Source organism: Tachyglossus aculeatus, chromosome 7, assembly GCF_015852505.1.
Source record: "Tachyglossus aculeatus isolate mTacAcu1 chromosome 7, mTacAcu1.pri, whole genome shotgun sequence".
Lineage (NCBI taxonomy): Eukaryota > Metazoa > Chordata > Mammalia > Monotremata > Tachyglossidae > Tachyglossus > Tachyglossus aculeatus.
The window spans coordinates 50,492,487-50,509,331 of NC_052072.1; the positions used below are offsets into that span (position 1 = coordinate 50,492,487).

The following is a 16,845-nucleotide window of genomic DNA, read 5'->3' on the forward strand; positions in this document are numbered from 1 at the left end:
TTTCTTCGGCCTGGAACTCCTTCTCCTGTCAAAGGATCTCCCTTTGTTCACATCCCTCCTAATATCTCATCTCCTTCTCCAAAGCATTTGCTCACATTATCTCATGCACCACTTCTATGTGTATATCTTCCCACCAGCACTGACACCCTAGATAATAATAATGGCATTTATTAAGCGCTTACTATGTGCAAAGCACTGTTCTAAGTGCTGGGGAGGTTACAAGGTGATCGGATTGTCCCACAGTGGGCTCACAGTCTTAATCCCCATTTTACAGATGAGGGAACTGAGGCCCAGAGAAGTGACTTGCCCAAAGTCACACAGCTGACAATTGGCAGAGCCGGGATTTGAACCCACGACCTCCGACTCCAAAGCCCAGGCTCTTTCCACTGAGCCACGCTGCTCTAGCACTTGCTTATTTATTCCCATCCTCAGGTATTTTAATTACTTTTTGTGATATTTGTTGAGCGCTTACTATGTGCCAGCCACTGTACTTAAGCACTGAGGTAGATGCAAAGTTGGACACATGGGGCTCGTCGTCTTAATCCCCATTTTACAGACGAGGGAACTGAAGCACAGAGAAGTGAACTGACTTGCCTAAGGTCACACAATAGACAAGCAGCGGAGTCAGAATTAGAACCCAGGTCCTTTCGACTCCCAGGCCTGTTCTCTGTCTACTAGGCCATGCTGCTTGTTGTTCATTCTGACCATTCTATTTGCAAATAGTTTTTTAGCTGTCCCCCTCATTGAGTGTCAGCTCCTTCTGGGCAGAGTATGGGTCTCTTCATTCTGTCGTATTATCCCCATAATTGAGTATGGTGCATTTCACCCAGTAGGCACATAAGTTCTTGTGCTTCAAAGTACTTATAATAATAATGATGGCATTTGTTAAGCGCTTACTATGTGCAGAGCACTGTTCTAAGCGCTGAGGGGGATACAAGGTGATCAAGTTGTCCCACAGGGGGCTCACAGTCTTAATCGCCATTTTACAGATGAGGGAACTGAGGCTCAGAGAAGTTGTGACTTGCCTAAGGTCACACAGCAGACTTGGCGGAGCCGGGATTCGAACCCATGACCTCTGACTCCAAAGCCCATGCTCTTTCCACTGAGCCATGCTGCTTCTCTGAGCCATGCTACTTATGACCAGATGACCTCGTGGCTGCCACACACTATTTGACTTTGCTTCCTGTGTGAAGAGCACTGTACTAAGCACTTGAGAGCCTACAACACAACAGTGTTGATAGACAGGCTTCTTGCCCTCAGGGAGCTTATGCAGCCACTATCCTTGTTCTTGTTTACAGTAATCTCTTAATTAGGTATCAGCCCCTTCACTAATCTCCCTGTCTCCGAATTTTCCTCTTTCCAGGGCAAAAGCCAGTGTTTCAGTTAGGTCCCGATCAGCAGCCCAATTGAGCAGCCCCATGTCCCACCTGGAGACCCTCCTTCCATGTCTAGTTCATACTAATTATTATTACTATTATTATTATTTAATAATAATGATTATAATAATTGATGTTCCAGGCACTGTACTAAGTGCTGGGTGGATACAAGTAAATCCAGTTGGACACAGTCCCTGTCCCACATGGAGCTCGCAGTCTTAATCTCCATTTTATAGATGAGATCACTGAGGCACAGAGAAGTGAAGTGACTTGCCCAAGGTCACACACCAGACAAGTGGCAGAGCCGGGATTAGAACGCAGGTCATTCTGATTCCCAGGCCTGTGTTCTTTCCACTAGGCCACACTACTTCTCTCTCCCCAGGGACCTACGATTGGCTGATAGAACTTTAAGTCCCTCTCGCTCCGTCCCTTCTCCCCTCCCTAACTTCCATCTTCAACCGCTCACTCTCCACTGGTTCCTTCCCCTCTGCCTTCAAACATGCCCATGTCTCTCCCAGCCTAAAAAGACCCTCTCTTGACCCCACCTCACCTTCTAGTTATCGCTCTATCTCCCTCCTACCATTCCTTTCCAAACTCCTCGAACGAGTTGTCTACATGTGCTGCCTCGAATTCAACGCCAACTCTCTCCTCGACCCCCTTCAATCTGGCTTCCATCCCCTACATTCCACGGAAACTGCCCTCTCAAAGGTCACCAATGACCTCCTGCTTGCCACATCCAACGGCTCCTACTCTATCCTAATCCTCCTCGACCTCTCAGCTGCCTTCGACACTGTGGACCACCCCCTTCTCCTCAACACGCTATCCGACCTTGGCTTCACAGACTCTATCCTCTCCTGGTTCTCCTCATCTCTCCGGTCGTTCATTCTCAGTCTCTTTTGCAGGCTCCTCCTCCCCCTCCCATCCCCTTACTGTAGGGGTTCCTCAAGGGTCAGTTCTTGGTCCCCTTCTGTTCTCGATCTACACTCACTCCCTTGGTGACCTCATTCGCTCCCACGGCTTCAACTATCATCTCTACGCTAATGACACCCAAATCTACATCTCTGCCCCTGCCCTCTCTCTCCCTCCCTCCTGGCTTGCATCTCCTCCTGCCTTGAGGACATCACCATCTGGATGTCTGTCTGCCATCTAAAACTCAATATGTCCAAGACTGAACTCCTTGTCTTCCCTCCCAAACCTTGCCCTCTCCCTGACTTTCCCATCACTGTGGACGGCACTACCATCCTTTCCGTCTCACAAGCCCGCTACCTTGGTGTCATCCTCGACCCCGCTCTCTCATTCACCCCACACATCCAATCCCTCACCAGAACCTGCCGGTCTCACCTCCACAACATTGCCAAGATCCACCCTTTCCTCTCCATCCAAAACGCTACCCTGCTCGTTCAATCTCTCATTCTATCCCGACTGGATTACTGTATCAGCCTCCTCTCCGATCTCCCATCCTCCTGTCTCTCCCTACTTCAATCCATACTTCATGCTGCTGCCCAGATCGTCTTTGTGCAGAAATGCTCTGGGCATGTTACTCCCCTCCTCAAAAATCTCCAGTGGCTACCAATCAACCTATGCATCAGGCAAAAACTCCTCACCCTGGGCTTCAAGGCTGTCCATCACCTCGCCCCCTCCTACCTCACCTCCCTTCTCTCCTTCTCCAGCCCAGCCCACGCCCTCCGCTCCTCTGCCGCTAATCTACTCACTGGGCCTCGTTCTCGCCTGTCCCGCCATCGACCCCCGGCCCACGTCATCCCCCGGGCCTGGAATGCCCTCCCTCCGCACATCCGCCAAGCTAGCTCTCTTCCTTCCTTCAAAGCCCTACTGAGAGCTCATCTCCTCCAGGAGGCCTTCCCAGACTGAGCCCCCTCCTTCGTTTCCCCCTTCTCCCCCTCCCCATCCCCCCCACCTTACCCCTTCCCCTCCCCACAGCACCTGTATATATGTATATATGTTTGTACATATTTACTACTCTATTTTATTTGTACATATTTATTCTATTTATTTTATTTTGTTAATATGTTTTGTTGTCTTGTCTCCCCCTTCTAGACTGTGAGCCCGCTGTTGGGTAGGGACCGTCAGTATATGTTGCCAACTTGTACTTCCCAAGCGCTTAGTACAGTGCTCTGCACACAGTAAGTGCTCAATAAATATGACACAATGAATGAATGAAGTAACCAGACAAGTGCAAACCACATGTTTATATGAAAAAGTCATTTAGACTATAACTCCAAAGAGCCAATGGGGAGGACTGTTAATGTGAGGCCTGGCCCACTCCTACTTCAGGATGGACTTAAGGGCAGGGAATGTTCGCTTTGCTTCTGTTGTACACTCCCAGGTTATAGCATTAGTAAGTAATAAAATTACTCAGGGAAACCACGGATTGATCGGCCAGCTTCAGTGTGGCTCAGTGGAAAGAGTATGGGCCTGAAATCCGGAGGACCGCTAATCCTGACTCTATTTGCCTTCTGTGTGGTGTATTTGGGCATGTCACTTAACTTCCCTGTGCCTCAGTTTCCTCATCTGTAAAATGAGGCTCCAATACCAATTCTCACCCCTCCTTAGACTGTGAACCTAATGTGGGACAGGGACTGTGTCTGACCTGATTATCTTGTATCTACCCCAGTACTTGGCCTACATTAAGTGCTTAACAAATACCACTATTATTATCAGTCTTGGGCCACGACTGTGGGTAGGATGGGTCATGAAAAGATCTGGAGAATCAGTGGAAAGAGCACGGGCTTTGGAGTCAGAGGTCTTGGGTTCAAATCCCGGCTCCGTCAACTGTCAGCTGTGTGACTTTGGGCAATTCACTTGACTTCTCTGTGCCTCAGTTATCTCATCTGTAAAATGGGGATTAAGACTGTGAGCCCCCCGGGGGACAACCTGATCACCTTGTAACCTCCCCAGCGCTTAGAACAGTGCTTTGCACATAGTAAGTGCTTAATAAATGCCACCATTATTATCTTCTAGACTGTGAGCCCACTGTTGGGTAGGGACCGTCTCTATATGTTGCCAACTTGTACTTCCCTAGCGCTTAGTGCTCTGCACACAGTAAGTGCTCAATAAATACAATTCATTGATTGATTATTGTTATCTCTGGAATTTTCTCGGCCTCATCCTGCGGCACTTCCCATCTTTGCTGTAAAAAAAGGCCTGTTAATCCACCTCCATTAACTTCACAAATCATTTGGGGCTTACCTTGTATTGAACGTTGTAACTGTAAAGTGGCTGAGCAGCTGGCTGGTTGTCTAACAGTAACACGGAGGTGAAGTTGGGTTCGAAGGGGTGCGATGGTGCCGTCAAAATAGATTCCACTGCGGGTGTCACTGTAGGGCCCAACCCTGGTTTGAGAAGTCTGCTTTTGTACAGATGTGACGTTTCCGTGTGGTTTCCACTGTGACAGGGTGCCACTTTCTGGCCCTGGGAAAGAAGTGAAGGGTGACTGGCTTTAGGAAGCCCAGAATCCATTTCCACGGGTGGGATACTACTTTCATAGTCAGATGGGGAGAACACGGAGCCACTTGGTAACATGCAGGAAGACGCTGACCTCTGTGAGGTCTGGAGAGTACTGTTTCTTTGCTGGCTCGCTGTGTCCGAGAAAGAGCCGTACGGATCACCGTTCTCCAGCCCTCCCACGTGGAGAAGTCTATTTTGGTGCATCACAGCTGTTCTGCAAGGCATTTGGGAGCGCATCCTTGTTTGCATGAACTGATGCTGCCGGGCAGGGAACGGTTCTTTCTGGAGAAGGGCCTGCTGCTCTCGGCTGTAAACGTCTTGTACGGGCAAGGGTTCGTGAGAAAGTGCCTGTGAGCAAAAAGCACGGTTCCCCGGCAGCTGGTCAGCTTCTAAGGTGTTGGATTGTCGTATTTCCTTCTGTAACAGCTGCACAGGGAAAAACTGCCTGTGGCATAAGTCTCCATTTTGCTGCTGAGAGTAATCCGAAGGCTCGGCCAAATGCAACCACGGGTTGGAGGCTGGGGTTCCAAACACGTTGGGCTGGGTGCTTCCCGTTGGGTGTTCTGAACCCATCTCCATAGGAAGGCAAACCCCCTGCTGATTCTGGGCCAGAGATCCCCAAGCACCACCAGGCAGGTTGCCCTCAGGACAGCTCTGACTGATGCACAGGCCCGAGTTCATTGAAATCAACGACTCGTGCCACTGACCATTTTGGATACACGCTTTGAATTGACCCAGATGGCTAGGACCCATAAAACCTGAACCCTGTAGCTCCTGGTTTTCAGGGACACTTTTTCTTTGTGAAAGAGACGTGGGAAAGCTTGGCTGAAATACCGGGGCAGAGCCGCCTGCGTTGGCATCCGTGGGACGCTGAACGGAAGAGCCCGAGGAACTGGGTAAATTCCCATTAATAAAGTGTGGCTGGTCAAACAGCATTTGCTCCTGGGAGTTAGAAAGGGTATTTTGCTGCAGCCCAGAGAGCAAAGGAGCCTGTTGATCACATCCTACTGACTGCTGTGGCAAACTGTGCCCTGGAGTTTGGAATCCAGGTAGAGTGGGATCAGCCAGACAAGAGTTCGCATAGTCCTGGAAATGCGCTTGAGGATAGCTTGGTTCTTTCCTTTTGGGGGAAACAGGGAATTGACTCGGCAGCTGGTTGGACTGGGCACTGTGCTGGCATGATTCCAAAGGGATCTGCTGCAGGGGTGGTGACGATGTCACTCCACTAACTGTAGGGAAATCGACGTTCTTCCCGTTATTCCGAAAGAGCATCACCTCCTCCATGTAGGAGGACACCCCCTGGCTTAATCTTTCTTGAAGGTCCTGGGGTGTCGGGAAGTCAATGTCCATCTTTAGTAAACTGTCCTCCCACTGTTGTAAATCCAAGTCATCCACATCCAGATGGTGCAGGGTTTTGCAGATATCGCCGTCCGCCTCATTTTTCTCGAACAAAGTTTCGATGATGGCCAGAAGCGAGTCACTCTCCTCCTTCACGGTTTTCCCATTTTTGTCGCTCAGCCACAAGTCCCCTGGTGTCACTGAGATGTCCGTGAAGGAGAACTGAGGCACAGGGGCTGCTCGCGACACGTACACTGATTTGTCTTGTTGCATCATGGCTCCCAGAAGGGAGTTGGGGTCGATGGCCTCCTGGTCACTGATGGGGTCTTTCCTTGCCTTGGACGCCTTCTTGGACGGAAACGAGTTCAGAAGCCCTGGCAGATTATTCTCATACAAGACGGCTTCTCCAGTGGCGAAGTTAAAAGGCAGCTGTAAGGCCCGTTTTCGCAGGTGTTCCTCTCCTTCTTCATTTCTACAGTAAGAAACAAATGCAAGAATACCAAGCGGTTTGCCATCAGCCTGAAAATCAAGCCCGATTTTCATTTTCCAAAGAAGATCTAGATTTTTAGCTCGATTTGGGGGAGCATCTTTGCAGCTCCGGGGGAAAATTTCCCAAACGAGTAAATGATTTGTCAGTCAATGCTTCTGAGAGGAAAGAATTGGTCCAGATTTAGTTTCAGTCTTAGGCTGTGGCACGGGGGTGGGGTGGGAGGGGGTCCTAGTCCTTCAGCTCCCATTCCACTGCCCAGCTGACCAGCATTGCTGAGAATTCCTGCCCCTCCCCTTGACGATTACACCACCCGGGCTTCACTCTTGACCTACCCTGGGCCTGTGAGGGACTCAAGCAGTAGCAGTGATGCCTCTACAAAACTTTTTTTTAATGGTATTTGTTAAGCACTTATTATGTGCCAGGCACTGTAGTAAGCAGATAGTACTTAGTAGATGCAGGACATTGTCAAGACTAAACTCCTTGTCTTCCCTCCCAAACCCTGCCCTCTCCCTGACTTTTCCCATCTCTGTTGATGGCATTACCATCCTTCCCGTCTCACAAGCCCGCAACCTTGGTGTCATCCTCGACTCCGCTCTCTCATTCACCCCTCACATCCAATCCATCACCCGTCATCTTCTAGACTGTGAGCCCACTGTTGGGTAGGGACCGTCTCTATATGTTGCCAAATTGTACTTCCCAAGCGCTTAGTACAGTGCTCTGCACACAGTAAGCGCTCAATAAATACGACTGAATGAGTGAATCAAGCAAATGATTGCTTTTATCGCAGACTGACTAAAGTAGGTGCTCACGCCTATGTTCCCACTGTACCCTTTCATAATTGCCAGGAACTCTGTTGGAATTTCAGTGGCTACCTTGAGGAAATGGTTGTGAAAATATTTCACAGCTCAGATGCCTTCACAAACAGTTGCTGGGCACAGATTCTCTTGGGGTTGAGGCCTGGCCACTGAAAAATTATTGAAACACATTTGCACCTCCCTTCACCGCTTTGTTTGCCAGGACAGAAGCAATTTAGGAATTTTTAGCCCTGAATAGGGACTGGGACTATTTCAAAGGCTGGCAGTGAAGTTGCAACTGTCTCTTGTTCCGGAAAAGGCAAAAATCCAACAAGTTCAGTTTCCAGTTTCACCATTTGCAAGAGGCTGGAGACTGGCACTCTTCTGCTCCTTCCTCACCTTATGCTGCCAACAGGATACCAAGTCTATTTAATCTTTTCATCTCTTTGCTATTTCCTATTTATGTAGTTGGGTATCTACAGGTGTGTATGTGTGCACATGAGCAAAAACTCACTGAATTAGGAAAAATGAGAAATTTGGCTAAGGTCACAACTACTGGAGATGCAGCTGTTCTTTCTCAATATTTTGCATGCAGAACAAAATATTTTTCTTCTAGTGGCAAGGCATAGAAGGATGGGAGTTAGTGAGTGAGACCCACATATCTTTTTCATTACTATTTCCTTTACTTGTTTGATGCCACAATCTCCAGCTCCATAATAATAATGATAATAATGATAACTGTGGTATTTAAGTACTTACTATGTACCAGGCACTGCACTAAGTGCTATGGTAGATACAAGATAATTGCGTTGGACACAGTTCCTATCCCACATAGGGCTCATAGTCTTAATCCCCATTTTACAGATGAAGAAACTGAGGCACAGAGAAGTTAAGTGGCTTGCCCAAAGTCACACAGCGGACAAGTGGCGGAGCCGGGATTAAAACCCAGCTCCTTCTGCCTCCTAGGCCTGTGCTCTTTTCACTAGGTGATGCTGCTTCCCAAAAGTGCTCTGCACACAGTAAGCGCTCAATAAATACGATTGATGAAAAGTGGTGTTAGGAAAAGAGGTAGATAATCACCTGAGGTGCTTTGAGATTGTGCAAGAGTCTATTTTGACTTCATTTGAGAATCTTAAAGCACTTTGCCTACTATGCTTTTCCCGTGCAGCAAAAGACTATAAGTCCTTAAGGGCTAGGAGAGTGTCTTCCAACATTATTTTATTGTTCTTTCCCAAGTACAATGCTTTGCACACAGTAAGTGCTCACTACTACTACTACTACTACTACTACTACTGCTACTACTACCACCACCACCACCACCACCACTACTACTACTACTTTTGGTATTTGTTAAGCGCTTACTGTGTACCAAGCACTGTTCTAAGCGCTGGGGGAGATACCAGGTAATCAGGGCTCACAGTCTTAATCCCCATTTTCCAGAGGAGGTAATTGAGGCACAGAGAAGTGAAGTGACTTGCCCAAAGTCACACAGCTGGTAAGTGGCAGAGCCAAGATTAGAACCCATGACCTCTGACTCGCAAGCCCATGCTCTTTCCACTGGGCCACACTGCTTCCCTAAATGACACTGATTGTTTGTTTGACATACTCTAGAGAATTAGCTTCCTTTTTGTCTACCTTTCCCCTGCTTAGCCTTCTTTCCTCCCTCTCTAATCCTCCTGTTTGCCCCCCCCACCACTCCAGGGCTATGTTGTTGCCCACGTATCCGGCCTGGACCTTTTGTGACCCTGCAGCCTGATGGTCAATGAGCCCAGCTCTGAACTTGTCACCTCCCAAAGGCCTAACCATGTTGACCACCTTCCTGCAGTGACTAAACATTTCTAAGAGACAACCTTTGTTGGTAACTAAGAGCAACTGGGTGGGATGCTTGGAAATTTGCCCCAGCCAAAGCAGGATGGATGCCACCCAATCTAGAGAAAACGGTTATTTCCCAAATGGGACACTTACGACAAGGCCCTCTGTTTGGCGATGATGCAATCTGGTTGTCCTCCTTTATACACCAGCCTGGCATTGGCCTGAACCCACACCCACCCAGTCTTCTTCGTTAGCAGTCTGAAAACAGTCATTCCACTCTCGCCAGTCTTTATCACTAAGGAAGGTAAAAACGGAAGCAAGACATCTTATAAAGTGAGTCTTCATGACCTAACCACGCCACCAACCATCCTGACCCCTAGATGCCTAAGAATGCCTAAACTTTTACCCTATCACTTAGCAGGTTTACACAAACTTGCAACCAAATCTACCCCTTACGTCTTTCGTTTTTGCAGCAAAAGTTGAAACTCACAAATAAATGCTTTTAAGTGAATGTGGGGGTCATCATCATTAAGGAATTCTTGATAATTTTCAAGACTGGTGCCAAGAGAGAGACAAAGTAGTGAGCACTTACTTTGTGCAGAGCATTGTACTTGGGAGAGAACAATAAAATAAAGTTGCAAGACACTCTTCTAGTCCTTAAGGAGCTCATCAGTCTTTCGCTGCACATTCATTCAATCGTATTTATTGAGCGCTTACTGTGTGCAGAGCACTGTACTAAGTGCTTGGGAAGTACAAGTTGGCAACATATAGAGACGGTCCCTACCCAACAGCGGGCTCACAGTCTGAAAAGTCTCTCTCCCCTATCACCCACCTCCAATCCACTGTTGCCCAATCTATTTCTAATCTAGGTTAAAAACACTTATGAATAACATTTTAGACTGTGAGCCCACTGTTGGGTAGGGACTGTCTCTATACGTTGCCAATTTGTACTTCCCAAGCGCTTAGTACAGTGCTCTGCACATAGTAAGCGCTCAATAAATACGATTGATGATGATTTCGGGAATTCTCTATAACAGAGCTTTCTTTTACCTGTAGCTAAAGTGATATTTGATAAATGTGGCCCGGTTCTGATCCTAGTGCCAGAGCTGCAGATATCTCTTGAATGTGTTTTTTCTAATTGATGGGAAAGATATCTGGCTGCTCAGGAAAATGACTTTATTACAGTCAATCCAAAGCTGCGGACATTATTCATTCAATCGTATTTATTGAGGGCTTACAGTGTGCAAAGCACTGTACTAAGCACTTGAGAGAGTACACTATAACAATAGAGACAGACAAATAGGATCCTTAAATCTGCTTTTCTAGGGGTGGGGTGTGGGGAAGGCATGACATCCTTATTTAACAACAGCAGAACAAACAAACCCCCCTCCAGAATGGGAAGGAGAAGGAATCTCAAAAAATTAACTTGGTCCACCTTCTTACCTTAATCAAGTCTGTTCCTAAATCACCCTGGTCAGATTGTTGCCGATCCTCTTGGGATGATCATTCCTCACCTGGCTTTAGCTATCACCTCTATATGAACATTACCCCAAATCTACCTCACTAGCCCCAGCATCTCTCCGCTATACCAGTCGCATTTTCTTTTGCCCTCATGTCACCTCTACCTGGAAGTTCCACCGACACCTCAGACTTCACATGTCTACAACTGAACTCCTCTAATTTTTTCCTAACCCACTCCATCTAAATTTCCCATCGCCACCCTCCCTATCTCGGAAGGCTGTCAGCTTGGCATCCCTAAATCCTCACTTCAAGCTCGGACATTTGAACTGTTGCTAAATTGGTGTTGCTTTATTTGCTGCAACATTTCCCTTATATGCCTCTTCCTCTCCACCCAAACAGCCACCACTATAATTCAGGCTTTAATCTTTTAACAGTTAGACTACTTACCCGCTTTTTCATTGGTCTTCCACAATTCAGGCTTTCCCATACTAAGCCTGAATTACAATCTGCTGCCTGGAATACTGTGCCTCATTCTCGCCTGTCCCGCCGTCGACCCCTGGCCCACATCCTTTCCCAGGCCTGGAATGCCCTCTCTCCACACATCCACCAAACTAGCTCTCTTCCTTCCTTCAAAACCCTACTGAAAGCTCACCTCCTCCAGGAGGCCTTCCCAGACTGAGCCCCCTTTTTCCTCTTTTGACACCCGTCTACATGTTTTGTTTTGTTGTCTGTCTCCCCCTTCTAGATTGTAAGCCCATCATTGGGTAGGAACTGTCTCTATACGTTGCCGACTTGTACTTGAAGATTTCTCCATTTTAAACTTCAGCTCTCTTCACTTGTTACTCCCCAGCATGCTCTCTCTGTTGCTCCCAACCACTTGACTCTCTTGCCTCTTTCTCAAGCCATTCCCCCTGCCTTAAATTCCCTCCCTCTCTAAATATTACCAGACTACTGCTCTCCCCATCTCCCTCTCCCCTACAGGGAACTTTTCTTAATTAATTTCCACTATTTCAATTTGAATCAATCCAACGGTCACAGTCAGCACTTACGTATATGTGGCAAAATACATATACACATATCTAACTTTGATATAACTAGAGATATACATGTGTGCATACATATCTCTCTAAATCTATTTGTGTTACATCTATACATTTTATATTTCATCCTACCACATTCTTATTCTACTACCGGTTGTATCCTGTTCTTCCTCATGCTCCCACTTTGTCGATAATTTGTGTTTGCCTGTCTCTCCTATTAGATTGCAAATTCTACTGCAAAATAAAGCTACAGAAAGAAAAAAAATGTGAATCTCACTGTGAAGTGAATAAATTGCCTGACAGATGGTTCTGTAACTTACTTCTCACGTGGTTTTCAGCACAATACATCATGTCTGCCGCATGGATAAACTGGTATCCGGAACCCCTCATGCAGAGTTCAGTTTCTGTATAGCCAAGGACAACCTTTCCTCTAGAAGCAAAAGGAAAACAATGGTTTACTGTTGTGGTCACTTAGGATAGATTTGTACGTAAACTTCTTTTGTGTTTTTTGCAATTTGCTACAGCCTTGCTGACCTACTCATTTGAGGCATGCCTTGCCCAAGTACGATCATGACATTCAAGAACCAGAGAGTATGAGTGGTACTATGCAACACCTTAGCAATACAATACATTCCTTCATGCACTTTCTCAGTCCCAAGGTCTTCATGAATAGACCAAGGTTCGCCCGCCATTTGCAATACAATAATAACATTATTGTTATTAAGCTTCTTCAATGTGATATGAGATTTGGGAGTCAACTCGAGTCACACTACTACCTTGAGCTGTTGGGATTACTTCAAGCAACAAGATGCATTCCACTTACAATGGTAAGTGCCCAATAAATACCACCGATTGATTGATAGGTAGAATTCATTTTAATGTCCATCTCCCTCTTTGGACTTTAAGCTTCAGGTGGGAAGGAATGTGTCTACAAACTCTGTTGTATTGTACTCTACCAGGCGCTTAGTACAGTGAACTGTACTCAGTAAACACTCAATAAATACCATCGATTGATTACTTTTCAGTTACAGCCGTGGTGGCTGCCATACCTGGAATCACAAGCCGTAGGCGTGAAATCCAGCTTGTGCTTCGTCTGGAAAATAAAAGTTTTGGTCCGAAGCTCCAGGATCGAAAGAGGCTGTAGAGGAGTTGCAATGGCAAACAAGGCCAGCTGTGGCGGCACGAGGGACCCATCTTCAGCTCTTTTATTCTGCCCATGGAGGAATTTTAGGCGACCACTGAAATTCAAAGCCTGGGGGAAATGAGAAATAAAACAGTGTCAGGGGTATATTTCACAAAATTATATTAAGTAGCAACACACTCTCCTGTCAAATCCTTTGATGAAAAGAAATCAGGAAGTGGTCTGGTCAGCTCAAGCTTTTTTGGTAGGTGACACGGGACTTTTCCGCCTCTCGTGAAGCGGTGTGACCTAGTGAATAATCATAATGATGGCATTTATTAAGTGCTTACTATGTGCAAAGCACTGTTCTAAGCGCTGGGGAGGTGACAAGGTGATCAGGTTGTCCCCCGGGGGGCTCACAGGTTTAATCCCCATTTTACAGATGAGGGAACTGAGGCACAGAGAAGTGAAGTGACTTGCCCAAAGTCACACAGCTGACAGTTGGCGGAGCTGGGATTTGAACCCATGACCTCTGACTCCAAAGCCCGGGCTCTTTCCACTGAGCCACGCTGCTTCTCTAATAGAGCATGGGCCTGGGAGTTGGTCTAATCCTGGTGGTGCCGCTTGTCTGCTGTGTGACTTTGGGCAATTCACTTACCTTCTCTGAGCCTCAGTTACCTCATCTATAAAATGGAGATTAAGACTGTTAGTCCCATGTGGGGCATGGACTGTTTCCAATTCGATTAGCTTGTAATCTACGCCAGCACTTAGTACAGTGCCTGGCCTATAGTAAGTGCTTAGCAAATACCATAAAAAATCTGAATCAAGGCCCTACTGAGAGCTCACCTCCTCCAGGAGGCCTTCCCAGACTGAGCCCCTTCCTTCCTCTCCTCTTCGTCCCCCTCTCCATCCCCCCATTTTACCTTCTTCCCTTCCCCACAGCACCTGTATATATGTAGATATGTTTGTACATATTTATTACTCTATTTATTTATTTTACCTGTACATATCTATTCTATTTATTTTATTTTGTTAGTATGTTTGGTTTTGTTCTCTGTCTCCCCCTTTTAGACTGTGAGCCCACTGTTGGGTAGGGACTGTCTCTATATGTTGCCAACTTGTACTTCCCAAGAGCTTAGTACAGTGCTCTGCACACAGTAAGTGCTCAATAAATACGATTGATTGATTGAATAACCTACATGGCTTTGTTGGAAAAGTGTGTTAAATCGAAGTAATCACTAAATATATTTCTTCATCAGAGGACAATTTTTTCAAAATGCCTTAATTCTGTGTTTGAAGCCATTATCATTTGAAAAGCAGATGAAGTTTAGGACTCCCTTCACAATGAGTTTCCAAACCGCTTTATTTCAATTCACTTCTAACATCCTTCTCAAACCCAGCTGAGTGACTGGGATTACATGGGGGGCTGGTGAGGGGAAGCTGGGTGAAGATAAATTTAAAAACAAATGGACATTCTTGTACCCACGTATAACCTTGAGTTACTGTAAAAATTCAGCTAACTCTGGCTGTGCCTCAAAATTTGCTTATATAGACATGTCCTTTGTTGCAGCAAAGGCAGAGTATCCAGAGATTATTCAGTGCTCAAGCCTTGTACATATCTATTCTATTTATTTTATTTTGTTAGTATGTTTGGTTTCGTTCTCTGTCTCCCCCTTTTAGACTGTGAGCCCACTGTTGGGTAGGGACTGTCTCTATATGTTGCCAATTTGTACTTCCCAAGCGCTTAGTACAGTGCTCTGCACATAGTAAGCGCTCAATAAATACGATTGATTGATTGATTAAGGAACAAAAACCTAGCAGCATAATCATTCCTTTTCCTCCTGATACATGCTTGCATTTTCTTTTCTGAGATAGCTGGAGAAGCCAATTTTCCATCTTTGCGGTGCTCCTCTGTATAGCAGATGTGGAAGAAAGGAGAGGGAGGGAGAGATGGAGGGGGAGAGAAGGAGAGAAAAAGAAAGAGAGAAGGAGAGAGAGGGAGAGGACAAAAGAGAGAAAAGAGAGGGAGAAGAGAGTACTAATTTCTTGCTGACAAAATTACCAGGAACCCAGAGGAGTTGTCCAATAAGCAGCGAAACCTGCAGATGAAACTTCTTTCCAGAAAGGAGGAGTTCTCAGGTGGCAGGTGCTGGGGATCATAGGTAGTGGCGCTGCTGTTAACAAGGTTCTCATTCCTTGGAAGAGCTATAAGGTGAAACGGAAAATCTGAAAAGAACATCTTTTCAAGATCACTGGTTTTACTCATAAATTAATCTGGCTTTATGTAAAAAAAGGTTGAAACTGAATGGAACTCCCTCCCCCTTTAAATTATCCAAACCACACCCCTCCCTCCCTTCAAAGCCTTCTGAAAGAGCCCCCTTCTCTTTGAGACAGGCTCTGATTAATATTCGCCTTCCTGGCCTTGACACCCATCAGGAATTTTAGATTTTACATGTACATCTATTTATTCTTTTATGGCCTAATTTTTTATCATTTGCATGTAGCTTTTTCTCTTTGAACCATTTTGTGTTTAACAATTTGTCTTTTTGCCTCTTCTATTACACTACAAACTCCTCTAGGCCAAGGAATCTTTTACTTCCGATATATGTTTCCTTGTGCTTTGTTCAGTGCATTGCACACAGTAGGAAGCTGAAAACCACTGATGTTGACGATAAATCACAGTGAAAGGGCCTTTAAAGCACACCAGCCACTGAAAAATGACAATTGCTATTTGGAATTAGAATCGTAGATAGTAGAGGGTATCTTCTTTCTTCAGTAATGACAATTAGCTCTGTTTATGCAAATACAAATTTTGCAAGCACCCAAAGAAATAGAGCCCTTTTGGCCACAGAAACGCTTTTTGACACTTGATTTAAATTTAGGATTCCAAAGCAGTGTTGCCTAGTGGAAAGAGCACGGGCCTAGAGGTCCGAGGGCCTGGGTTCTAATCCTACCTCTGCCACTTGCCTGCTGTGTGTGACTATGGGCAAGTCACCTCACTTCTCTGGGCCTGTTTAGAGTCCAAAGTAGGTCTCTAGCGTACTTTGGTCCTGAATAAAAGCCAAAACTCAGTAAATACCTAGGCTAGGAAAAGAGTGGGCTAGAAACAGTCGGATTTTGCATTCCTTTTCTTTTGGCTTTTGCATTTCAATAACATCTGGATCTTTTCTTTTGCATAAAGTTTCCACCAAAATAAAGGTGGCTACAGAAAGGAAGTGAGAAAAAAGGCAGAAAACACATAGGTCTAATACTACTAGGGAGAAGGAAGAAAATGCTTTGTTTTTGAAAATTCACTGCCTCTCAGATGCAGTAAATCGTCTCTTGGTGTGCTGGAGGAGTTCATGGATCCTCAAAAGTGAACAACTTTACATTTCTGGAAGGATTAAACCCAATATATTTAAAGCAATATTGACCCATAGATTTTTATTAAAGTTTTGAAATTTAGCCAACAAATTGGCGAAGTAGTTTTTCAATCATTATAATAATAATCATTAATAATAACAATTATTATTATTATGGAATTTGTTAAGTGCTTATTATGTGGCAAGCATCGTTCTAAGCCTCAGGTCAAACAAAATCCCTATCCTGCTTGAGGCTCACAGTCTAAGTAGGAGGGAGAACATGTATTCAATCCCCTTTATACAATCATAGAAACTGAGGCACAGAGAAAATAAGTGACTTGCCCAAAGTCACACAGCAAGTAATTGGAAGATCCAGGATTAGAACCCAGGTCCTCTGATTCCCAGGCCCATGCTCTTTCCACTAGGCCATGCTGCTTCTCATGACCAGGGTGTTTTTTAAGCACTTAGTATATGCCAAGCACTGTGCTAAGTGCTGGGGTACATACAAGATATTCAGCTTGGACACAGTCCAGTTACCAGACTTCACAATTCAATTTTATAACTTTTAAAAACCAGTTATGGAATGGGGATATGAAAAATTTCAGTTT

General features: G+C 45.6%; 1 protein-coding gene across 1 annotated transcript in view; it reads right to left on the bottom strand.

The window, feature by feature from the left end:
- LOC119930703 (aryl hydrocarbon receptor-like) overlaps nucleotides 1-16,845 on the bottom strand; it is a 155,571-nt gene that overhangs the window by 4,211 nt on the left and 134,515 nt on the right. Inside the window, exons 6-10 of the mRNA XM_038749298.1 lie at nucleotides 14,959-15,101; nucleotides 12,826-13,028; nucleotides 12,097-12,206; nucleotides 9,429-9,570; nucleotides 4,584-6,651 (exon numbers count right to left, since the gene is read on the bottom strand). Of these exons, the coding sequence (XP_038605226.1) occupies nucleotides 4,584-6,651; nucleotides 9,429-9,570; nucleotides 12,097-12,206; nucleotides 12,826-13,028; nucleotides 14,959-15,101 (2,666 nt within the window). The remainder of the gene's footprint in view (nucleotides 1-4,583; nucleotides 6,652-9,428; nucleotides 9,571-12,096; nucleotides 12,207-12,825; nucleotides 13,029-14,958; nucleotides 15,102-16,845) is intronic.